This window comes from Nansenia antarctica (assembly GCF_963989245.1).
Source record: "Nansenia antarctica genome assembly, chromosome: 12".
In the NCBI taxonomy this organism is placed as follows: domain Eukaryota; kingdom Metazoa; phylum Chordata; class Actinopteri; order Argentiniformes; family Microstomatidae; genus Nansenia; species Nansenia antarctica.
The window spans coordinates 5,326,745-5,339,035 of NC_137682.1; the positions used below are offsets into that span (position 1 = coordinate 5,326,745).

General features: G+C 43.7%; 1 protein-coding gene across 1 annotated transcript in view; it reads left to right on the forward strand.

Annotated features, from left to right (window-relative positions):
* The first annotated feature begins 4,126 nt into the window (after positions 1-4,126).
* The window catches only part of LOC308168684 (uncharacterized protein), an 11,339-nt gene continuing 3,174 nt past the window's right edge, over positions 4,127-12,291 (forward strand). Inside the window, exon 1 of the mRNA XM_080543299.1 lies at positions 4,127-4,242. Coding sequence (XP_080399425.1) covers positions 4,209-4,242 — 34 coding nt within the window. The 5' untranslated portion in view covers positions 4,127-4,208. The remainder of the gene's footprint in view (positions 4,243-12,291) is intronic.

A 12,291-nucleotide genomic window follows, 5' to 3' on the forward strand; every position in this document is an offset into this window, starting at 1 on the left:
TACCCTAAACGGAGATAGAACCTTATAATTCTAAACGGAGATAGAACCTTATCATTCTAAACGGAGATAGAACCTTATCATTCTAAACGGAGATAGAACCTTATCATTCTAAACGGAGATAGAACCTTATCATTCTAAACGGAGATAGAACCTTATAATTCTAAGCTCACGAAATTCTAAAGTTGCTCAGTCCCAGCTCACTGGCCAGCCCGGTTCATTTGAGCCAATCGGCACCGAGCCCTGCGGAAGATGACCTCTTCCATTCTCCTTGCTCTTATACAGACTGTATAATAGATTATATAATAAATGGTATAAGCATTTCTAGGACTGACAGATTTCTCACGGTTGTACTACGGATGGGTGGTCTGTTGCATACAGGCAACCCTCAGTGCAGAATATTATGGCCTGCATAAGGTTACAATGCCCTTGGGTTCTTTCCCTGTTGTGCAGCCCCTACACTGTAGATGTATACATTTTTCCTGTTTGAAATATTATACTCCACAGAAAACATACTGTTAAGATGGGAGGATGGATCTAAGCGTGAAGGGGGATTTTCTCTGCCTCTCCTACCTGCAGAGGGAGGAAATCGTTTTTCAGTCCCGATCCCTTTGGCTTCCTCTCTAGAGGTGCTCTCTCTCTCTTTAATTCTGTTACTCCCTCCCTCTCTCTCTCTCTCTCTCTCTCTCTCTCGCTCTCTCATTCTCTTGCTCTGCTTTCATTTCACCTATACCAACCCCTCTTATGAGGATCTAGTTTCGTTGTAGTAGCCCCTGAGGGACCTATCCAAACCTTGGATATATACACACCACTGCAACAATGAAACAGCAAGAAACACACATTGCATTTGCCATGAAACAACTGATACTCGCACACATCATAGTCATGAAACAGAGGGGAGGTTGAGAGCACCGTACAGCTGCTTGGTGCTGTAAGTGTGTAACGAGAGTGTGCACCAGAAGCCCCTTTAAAGGCCCAGTGGATGGGGTCCATCCTGCTGTTAAAAGGGTGCTGCCAGTAACACCGGCTCTGTCACGCGCTGGTGACAACCACTGCCTCTCACCTCACTGACTCAACAGACTCCTCAATGTCCTCTGTGACCCCCGATGCTCGCCTCCCCCCGGCTGCGGTTGGTGAATACGTGCCATTGGGGAGCTCCTTAGGCAGCTGGCTGTGGTAGCCTGTTTGTCCAGCAAAACAGGAGTCTCGGCGCGCCTGCACCCCTTCAGCCGACTCTCCTTTTATTTCCTGCGACAGGTTTTGTACTCCGCCTCCTCTCGCGGGTATGGAATGGGAAGGCCTTGACCCCAGAGCCGAAACCTAAACTCCTCGTAAAAGTCGAGAGAGAGAGCTGCATGGAAAGAACGCGCACACACACACACACACACACACACACACACAGGATAACAACATCCGCCTTTCGCTCTGTTTACTTTAGAGAGGGTCAACTGAGACGATGGAGAACACCCTCTTTTTTCTCTCCTCTTTTTGCTATGTCTTTTTCCCCCCCCTTTGGTTCTCCCTTTACCTAACCCCTCTCTTTATGGCTGTGGTGACTCAATGTTATCCTGTAACTAAAGAGCTTCAGAAAATGTATTTAGTGTTTAGTGGAAGTTGAACCCTTCGTAAAAAATGGGGTTGGTTACTTGAGTCATCTCCCCCCCTCCCTCTATGATTAGAATGGTCACAACTGGAATTCTGGAATTCCTCAGAAGCAGACGTGAAGAAACATCTGGAAATATTGCAGCCTCTATGCAAACACTGCAACATTCACTAATTACCATGGCGTGGTGGAAGCGGTACCCAGGCATATGTCTTAAAAACAACTTAATGGCTGTTTGGGAAAAAAATAAATAAAAGAGAGACACGGTTGGTCTTTGCCAGCCCCTCCCACTAATCCCACTACCCCCAATAAAATGCTGATGATGATCATTCTGTGTGACATTCTCTCGCTATTAAAGCCATGGTATGTAAGTTGTAGTTCATGATTTTTTTTACTTACATAAACAGTGACATAATGAGAACTGTGAGAAGAAGCTTGAGATGCCATTTATGGATTGAAAATTGCCATTTTGATATTTCAATCCATGAATAATTTCATGAATGGACCAGAATTGAAATAGCATTGACCTTCTGGTGCTGGGCCTGGCTATACTGTACCTTGTCGTACAGCATATAGGCTGGAAAGCGGCTTCCACTCTTAAAGAGAAAAGGAGAAAACAAACTTAGAGGCTTGGACAGGACTCAAGGAAGAAAGGCACCTTGGGATTGGGGAGAGGTGGGGGCAGGGAGAGGTGGAGGAGAAGTGGGGGAGAGGTGGGGGCAGGGAGAGGTGGAGGAGAGGTGGGGGAGAGGTGGAGGAGAGGGGGGGGCAGGGATGGGACCTGTGCATGAAATGAAACTAGAGACCCCAGCTGGGGACCCGAATGCTCTTAAAAACTGTCCCCCCACATCTGGAGGGTGCACCCTCTACTCTCCTACCCTCCTCCCACCTGATCCCCCATCCGGGACAGCCCCCCGATCCTGTCTAGAAGTTTGAAGACGGGTCCAAAGGCCCAGACCTAGTACATTAGGTAACTATGGGAAACCACACCAGACACCCCCCACTGAGCCGAACAGGGACTTGGAACTTGTGGCGGCGATGCATTTTTACATTCATTTTGTAAACCATCTTTTCCCTTTTAACTTTTTTGTTGAGCTTGCCAGCCAACCAAATGCCTGGGGGTTAATTTCTTTACACATTCTGACTCAATAAATACGCCAAATTGGGTACATTGTGTTCAAAGAGGGTCACAAAGGCAGATAATTGCTGTGTAAGGTGGAGCGAAAACCCTTTTTAACAGGACAGTGCTGAGCTTGGCTGGCCTTTTATGTGCTTACAATAAAGCTGCTCTCTTGGATGAGTATCTGCGACATAAAAAAACAATATATTTTCAATGATTTGACTAATAGACAGCTTGGCCTCACAATTGTGGTGGAGAGCGGGGTGAACGAGGCGCTGTTTGCCCAGGCTTTGTGCTCCTCGGGCCCCAGTGTTTGTCCTGGAGGGAGTGCCCCAGCTGGAGAGCCTGTCGGTGGGTGGAGGGAGCTGGGAGGTGGGGAAGGGGGGGTAGAGGCCATGGAGAGGAGGTGTGCACCCAAGCCTGGGTCTGAAGTATGTCAGAAAGGCCCTTCTCCAGGTTCGAGGATTCCCCTCCTACCTCCTCCATCCCTCCCACAGCGAATACTCGACACTAGATTTGCTAACAGGGAGGCCTAGCGGTGACTATGCAAACATAGAGGATGGTGGAAAACATGTGTGATGTTTGTGAGTGTGTATGTCATTTGTTCGTTGCTGAGGAATGTAGTAAAAATCCCAATTTCTATATGGGACTGAGAGCAGAAACGTGTGGGATTTATATATATATAGGCTACTAAATTTAATTAGACAAAAAATTGTAGGTTATTTTATAAGATGAGGCACAGACAGTTCTTTAGGTCCAACCACAAACCCTTTAGAATATGACAGTTCCAGTGAGCCCTCCTCCCCACACGAACAAGAGGACTTTGCGGAGGGGCAAGCCAAACCACGGCGCTCTCACTCTCCCTTCAGTGCGCTCTGGTTTCACACTCCAGTATTTGACAGGCGGTGCGGCGTGATACGCATTGCCTCCAGTCCTAGAGTATTGTATATAGTCTACTGACATTGGAGCTGCAAGCAAACGTTGTGAAAAACTGGATATATCTGTCCCATGTGTTTAGGATACTAACAAACGAACAATATTCCAGAAGATATTCCACAATCATAATTTGGAGATTATTGTGATAGCTGCGCACTGTCACCGCCACCGCGTAATGGCATTACTCATGGAGTTAAAATGCATACATTTTGGAGGAGAAGTGGATTTTGACAGGCGATGGTCATATCAATAGGCTTTGAACCTGAGCCTCGTGTAAGAAAACAGGACAGGTAAAAGAGAAGACATTTGTATTGAGCTCCTTCGAGTTCCCAAGCTCTGGGCGGAGGACACTTTGTCTCAATGAGAGGCTTTGCACACAACGGGACATGTTTTTTTTGTACCTTTTTTTGGTTGAAGTTGCGGACTGCTTGCGTATATCTTAGAACGTTTTAGAATTTAGTTTTTTTGGAATTTTGGAGTAAGTAACCTTGTCCTGGAATAAAGGTTGAGTGCGTTCTTCTTCTCGCATTGTTTAACTCATTCATCAAATACATGTTTGGAGACAAGACTGAACAAGTATTAGAAGGTAAGGGGGAATTGTACGTTGTATTGCCTAATTTGATAGATGGACCATAATATGACATGAAAACTATTTTTTTTAATAAACGGAAGCCCCAAACATCTCCTCAACATTAAGGATTAACGGAACGGAGATTTAACTTCAGCAAAAGTGAAATCGTAACATTTTAATTTCTTCATGTTCTATGTTGTTTGGAAATGTCCGCCTACTTGTGTACAGTTTATGTTTGAGTTCTGAGAATGGTATTTACACATTTTGTTCATAATGCAGGGTGAGACCTTGAGACCCCCCAAAAATATGATTTGGAGAGGAGAAAGGCTTATAGAGGGGGGCGCTTTTCGCGCTCTCCTGAAACGAAAGCCTTTTAGGGATTTTTTTTGTCCACTTAAATCTTAAATCAAGAGATAGCCTACTTGTTAATAGTTGGAAGAATAATGTGTCTTTAAACGACATTGTAGTGTGGCTTTTCACCGCCAAGATTTTCCAAGATTTTCACCGCGTTCGGACTGGACAAATACGCATTGGAGAGATGGTAACGTTGACCTCCTGATGGATAATTTACATTGTTATGAGTTTGTACGATTATTAAATAGGCTACACAATAGAAAATCCACAAATCGACTTCCGAAATATATATATTTTAAACGAGATACTATAGGGGAGGACTGTGACTACCCAATTTCTGGTGACTTGCGCGTAATGGTGCATATGGACACATGGTTGCTATAAAGGCAACTGTCCTTGCCTCTCATTAGTCACATCTCTCGTCTTAGTCTTTGCTATGACAACAATCACATGTCTGTTTGATGTCAATGGCTTTTCATTTAACTTCAGCTGCTTTTGTAGTGCTCAACTCTCCTCGCTCACACCTGACACCTGTTATGGCATTATGACATTTCAGTCGTGGGTGTATTTCTGTTTTTAATGTTTATGTTGTACAAGATTGCCCTTTTTGTGTGTGTGTGTGTGTGTGTGTGTGTGAGGGGGGGGGGGGGGGGGGTTAGATGCAGCTTTGTAAACATTTCCTTTATTTGAGAACACATGCTTGACCATACATTTATTTCTTATCAATATAACTTTGTCATCTTGTTCAAAACAAATAGCTCTGAAAGGCGTTTTTTTTCTGTTCTGTCACTGTATATTGCCAACAAAGTAGGTTGTCATTGACCTCAGTATTTGCACTAGTGTGCTTCTTAAATGAAGAGGTCATCATCTCTAACGAAGAGGAAACGGTGGCATTCAGGAAGTCTTAGTGTGTGACCCTCACCCCTGTAGGGGTGGGATGCAATCTGAATATCAAAGCTTTGCTCATGCACATGTGCTCAGTGTGTCCCCACTTAGAGCCTGTGTCGTGCCTCACACAAACAGCCAGATCCATTTCCCCCTGATTTCCTTGACCTCCCAGGAGCTGCATGGGGAGGTGTTTTTGGCTTTAGTAAGTTGGTACCTTTCAGATAGTCTTTTCCACTTCTGCCTACTTAGTTTCACCTGTGCTGCTGCCCTCAGCTACTTGCCGATATCTGGCCAGCGAATGCTTCTCAATCTGACATGTACTGTATTCATTTTGATGATGAGAGAGCAGACAGTAAAATGCTCCATTACTTTACTTAGCTCCTTAAGCTCAGTAACACTCGAGTTTTCAGAACTAGGATACTGTGGGATGCACCCGACCTATACTGGCTTTTCCCATGCAGGACAACGTGCCATACGTTTTTATCTTCATAAATGCTATAGTTTACATTTGTCTTTCAATTGACTACGACTCTCACCTCAAACAGGAGGGTTCTTTTGATGATGCAGAATTCTAGAATTTGAGCGTCTGTACACATCCGAGCAGCACAGTGAAGGGGTCTGCAGGGCTGAAGGGGTTTCACACTCAATGTGGCTGACCAGTTACCCTGGCAGACACTGTGAGCTGCTGTGGTCCACTAAATACTATCCTATCCACTAATGTGGATCTATTACCTTTACCCTTGAAAGAAAACGTCAATGCTGTGATCACTCACACTCTGGGGTAAACGCTAGTTGTAAGCTCAATATGTGTTGTGTTGAAACAGAGGTTAGGGTGCTATGTGAGAGTTTTGGTAGGTATCTCACATTCCCCCATGAGCCTGTCACTAGTACCACTTCCTCAAGCCAGAGGTTACGAGGTCAGCAGCTCTGTTAAGGGTCAGATCAACTGGACACCCCTTGACTTTTACAACAACCACCCACTGTGGAGTCTGTGGTTTGTTTGCATATATGCCAGTGGGAATGAGTGTACTATTTTAGAAGTGTAACTCTTCAATCTCGCCAACATTTCAGATGCAAGAAGAATCTTACCTTGCTCTACAATAATCAAGCTCTATTATTGAAGTTGACTCTCTCCCCCTTGTGGCAACAAAATATTAGATCATTTGGAAAGAAATGAAGTGAGTCATGAATTCATATAGGGTCCAAAAATCCAGACTACAGTATGTGGACTACACTTTGTATAGGGTAAGTTGTCTGAGTCTTCACAGTGAACCTAGGCTTTGGAAGCATAACTGTCATTACTGGGTAATGTCCCTCTGATTATGCTGCACGGAGAATCAGTAATGAGTGAGATTGATCGTGCAAGCTGTGTGCCACAGGGCATCTTCAATCTGGAATTGTTTAGGGAACTCAGTGAGTGAGCCACAATAAGTAGTTTACGGTAAACTCAAGGAGGCCTGATCTGACAAGAGGAATTTCAATTGGTAAAATGCACTCAAGTAAAAATGGTCATCATAGCGTAGTAGAGTATGTCTCGCTGTATCACCAGTCATCGTAGTACTGTATACCAGTATTACAACGATATTATTTATTAGGTTAATGTCTATTCCTGATTTATGGTTGAACAGTTTGGCTCTTCAAACAACTCAAATTTTGGAACAAAGCAACAACTTATACAGTTCAAAACACTGGCGGAACCTGGAGCTAACTCCTGTCTTTATCGCAAAGATCTCACTATTTTAAAACTTTGAATACAGAAAAGAATGTTAAGTAGCAGTGTAGTACACTCCAGTGTTTTGTAGCTGTAAGCACTTTTTTTAATACAATAAGCTGTATTCTTCTGAAATTAGCGGGTCAAATCCATTCATCATGGTGTCGTCGGGCTGCTTTGAACTATCGGGCCAGGTCATTACAAGAGCCAGTCTACGGCTCAACTGGGTGACACGGAAACGCTTTGGAGGGCGCTTGTTCATCCAGACGCACTAATGGCCAGCTTTCCCTGGACCCACAGTGAACTTAATTTGAAGAAATTAGACATGAGATGTGAGGGCAAAGGTCGTGTGTGTGCGTTTGTGTGTGTGTGTGTGTGTGTGTGTGTGTGTGTGTGTGTGTGTGTGTGTGTGTGTGTGTGTGTGAGTGATTGATCTTTTTAAATGATATCCCTTTTTTCTCTCTTCCTTTCCCTCTCTTTCTCTTGTCTGCTTTTGGACTCCAATGGGTTGTTGTACCGTACTCACAAAACCTGCCTGTCATCTGAAACATAATCCTCCTACTGCTGCCACAAATAGGTTTATGTGTTCCCATTTAAGGTGAGGTTTATCCAAGTGTTCCTTTACTGTTCCTTTCCCTCTTAAAATGCATTTAATCAGCATGGAATGTTAGCCTAGTTATTACAGGGACATATGAAAGCCCTACCGTGGGACAAAGGACAAAACCGTTGACTATTGTGTGTCTCAGTTGAATATCTACTTACAGTGGATGGACCCGCAATCTAGCCTACTTTGTTAATATTTTTTTCCCATAATGGTGCCAACTAAGTTCATACTGTTTGAACTTTGAACTTTCTAACCTCGCAGAGGTTCTCAGCACATGTTACTTTTGATGCTGAAACCCCACAGTAGTTTAACTGTGGTCTTTTATCAGGAGGATAGATCCCAGGAAAGGACTCAGTCGCCCTAAGTACCAGTCAGAGGGGTGTGGCCTGTCCAATGGATGTTAAGAATGGAATAGAATAGAACGTATCTATCTTAAGAATGGAATAGAATAGAACTTTGATATCTCTCTTGCAAAGGGAAACTGTTTTGGTGCCCACCACTAACTACCGCATCCAAAAGCTTACTGGTTAGCGATGCTTCCTGGACGAAGGTCTGTTCCCACTCTCTTTAGCACCTGGCGTGCAATAACTAGGAGTGTGAAGGCGATAATCCACCTTTTGATACTTCAAACACTTCTTTCCTCTTAAAAACACCATTACCTGGCTTTCTCTGGACACAAGACACAACCTCAGGGCCAGAGGAGTCAAGCCCTTTTCACTTAGTGTTTTATTACCAAGGCGACCACTTTGTTAGGTTCTATCCAGCACCCCTGGTTGCACCGAGGTTAGGATTCACTAAACTGCACTGGGCTGATTTAGGATCAGCAATCACTCTGATTCTAAGGTCATGTTCTCACATGAAAGTCCGAATCGAGACCCGGAGCAAGTGGATGAGTTCGCAACATTGTTGTTTAAATGATTTCTCTGATTTGCGTTCTCACAGCCCTTCATGTAAACAAAGTAACATACGCAATCGAAGCAACAGGCGTGGTAGTTGATTGGTCCGAAAAAGCGGAGCACCCTTTTCAAGCGGAGCATCCGAGGGTTCTTTGCTGCGGGAGCGACTTCGAATGCGCGTTCTCACAGCTCCAAACGACGCAGAGCAAAGCGAACTTTATCCTAAACTCCGTTTCAAGTGAAGCAAATGTTCTAGTGAGAACACACCCTAAAGCCTTATAGGCCAGACCAGAGTGTTCTATTAGGAAGTGGCGCCAATGAAGAGGTACATTTTCTATTGGGTCAAATGTCAAATAGTTCCTTTACACTAAACCAACAGAGCATGTGGCCAGGCAACTGATTATTACGTCACACGCAGCCTGGCAAAAAGGTACCTTTCGCTACCCCTCCCGAACGGGAACAAAAAATGACACGGGTCGGCCCTGTAGTGGAAAAGCGCCATTAGTCAAATCGATTTTGGGTAAATCAGAAAGTTTTAACCAGGAAGAGTTATATGGAACGATTTGAAGCTCATTGGTGCCACTCTTCTAATATACCAGATATACCATACACTCTGGGCCAAGTTATGACAAATCCTGGATTCCTTTTCATAGTTCCTTTATATGGCTGTTCATCAAAAAACACTTAATAAAAAAATCTTATAAAATCTGATTCAGTGATAGCCTCTCTCTGACCTGTACCTCTGACCTGTAATGGCTACCTTGTTATGTGTTTTCCCTTATATATAACAGCCCATAATAATTGCCTGTCAAGAAACTCATCAACACTAGAAAAACTGTGAGGTCATCCGGATACTGTAGCATCATCTCCTCCAGGGATGGAGGAAGGGGTGTCCACACCTTTTGATTACCGGGTTCTGAATAGGTCATCTGAGCTGCAACATCCTTGCTATCTGTTTCTCATTTGGCAACCCTCTCTAGTTTTCCACTAGGGTGACAGGCCTCCTTAAGAGTGGAAACTGGCACTAACAAGCAATTACATCCTGCCTGGAAGGGATTAGGGGATTACGGACTGCGTTCAGATCTCTCACTCTGCAGTCAAAGTGCAGTCTAGTCTAGCTACAGTTATAAGGGCACATCTGGTGGGTGCAATCAGTGTCGTCAGGGAGAGAGGGAATCAGGGAATCAAACTCGCCACCTTACACATGTCATAGTACGTAAATATGGGGTAAATGTGGGGCTTGCTCAGTGCAAATACAAAGTAACAAACAACAACAACAACAACAAAAATAGCACTATCATGTTAACCAGATAAATTGTGTGTTCTGGCTGGATATGGACTCTCAGAACTGAGTATACCATGTATATCATCAATGTCTTACAGTAGAATTTATAGTATCCCCCCCCTAGATAAACGTGGGTCTGGCAGTGATCAGGCGAGGACCCAGCGGTGGCTCGGACTCTGCATCTCCTCTTTCTCCCCAGGTGTCTTTTATTGCGGGTGGTGATTTAGTGAGGTGTGCCCCCCCCCCCCTGCGGCCCGGCACCATTGGTGACAGGTAGAGCTGGCGGACAGAACACCTCTAATGGGAGTCCATTATTAGAGAGGGGCTCTGGAGAGATGTGTTGTTAAAGAGAGGCAGAACAATGCCTGGGTCCTGAAAGCCATGCAGCATTACATGCTGTAAGAGCCTTCATGAACCGTACAGCTACCCTACTAGTTGCTTCCATTCAGCATAGATATATTCTATAACAGCATAGATATGTTCTATAACAGCATAGTTATATTCTATAACAGCATAGATATGTTCTATAACAGCATAGATACAGTATGTTCTATAACAGCATAGATACATTATATAACAGCATAGATATATTCTATGGGGCTGTCAGTTGGAGTTGTATTATCTTGGGGTTGCGTTTGTGTCCAGATCATCTGAAACACACATATGAACCGTACAGCTACCCTACTACTTACCCAGATCATCTGAAACACACATATGATCTTATCATTCATCCTTAAATGTAGGGTGAGTCCCCCTAAATCTGACCCAGAGCGAATGACAACTATACATAGATTAAACGAATCTATAATTATTCATAATATTATTCAATATTGTTGTTTACCACAAGGAGAGCTGACTAAAAAAAAAGGGTGTGATACAAAACAGTGTTTCCTGTTCCAGACAGTCTAACCTTACCCAGAGCAAATTGCATTTGCAAGTGTATGTGTAATTAATTAGTGGATGTATACTAAGGGGAGTGTACTGTACCAACAGTAAGATGACAAGCAATTGACTCTTTGTTGCAGATAACCATGTTGCTGACCAAATTAAAGCCTTTAATACATACACACATGTATACATGCACACAGTCACACACGCACACACACACACACACAAACACACACACACACACACAAACACCAATCGGCACAGGGTCAGTTGCTCTGGAGGTCCTCAGCTCCTCCTGCACCCCACCTCTACCCCCGCTACCCCCTCGAGGGGCTGGAGGCGTCGGGTTGTAAACAGCTCCAGAGGAGCAGTGGGGTGAAATGAACCGACAGACAGGCCCACATGGACACACAGCAGTAAGACTTAAGGAGGCTAAACGCTCCCAGATGTGGCATCAAGGAGTCAGAACAACTCCTCTCCGGGGACGGAGAGGGGATCTGTTTTAAAAAGCCTTAAAAAGTTCCTGGTTTTAAATCAGGTGATGTGAGAGCATTCACCTCTGGATTTGGCTGCTTACAATATGTCTCTTCATCTCTCTCTCTCTCTCTTCATCTCTCTCTCTCTCTCTCTCTCTCTCTCTCTCTCTCTTTCTCTCTCTCTCTCTCTCTCTCTCTCTCTCTCTCTCTCTTTCTCTCCACACACACAACAATATCGTTCACTTTTCCTTGTGTAAACAACATGCTTATTTTCTCCCCCCTCGCCCCTTAGTTGACTTACTTACATCTCATTAACCTTGACAGAATCAATGATCTTCTGCAGCGTGTTGGAAATCCAAATGCAGAGCTTATCGTAACCTTTGAACTGTAACCTTGTCAGTTCAGTCATCTCTCTGTAGAGATAGCATCACATTGATTGTTTCTGACTTTAAAGCCAAGGGTTGTATTATGAAATAGTCTATGAGCAAAGTTTACATACCATGTTCTACTATATATGGATGATAGATGACTTGTTTTTCCATTGAATTCACTGTACCTTGATTTTTCCAGTACTTTTACGTCAGCAGAACTTCCATTACCATTTATTTAAATATTTTCTTTTACCGTTCCAGTACCATTTTTTGTTTTTTAAGTTTGACTTTGCATACAGTACCTTGACAATTCCAGTTCAGATCCACTTGGGTAATGAGGTTCCTGAGGTATTAGTATATGTAGCACCAAAGGTTTTTCCTGGTCAAAAAGCAGGTCATAAACTGTATGTAGAGATGAGAGAAAGCCCATATTAATTAGTATTAGGCCTAGATAATAATCCCAGTTGTTCAATAACTGTTTTGCAGGATGTCTCCAAGTCCTCCATGCATAAATGGTTTCTACTGGTCTCTGTTTTAATTCTAAATGTTCAGCTGACTTTGTTGATGAAAGCACAGCCAATATCGGTTTCA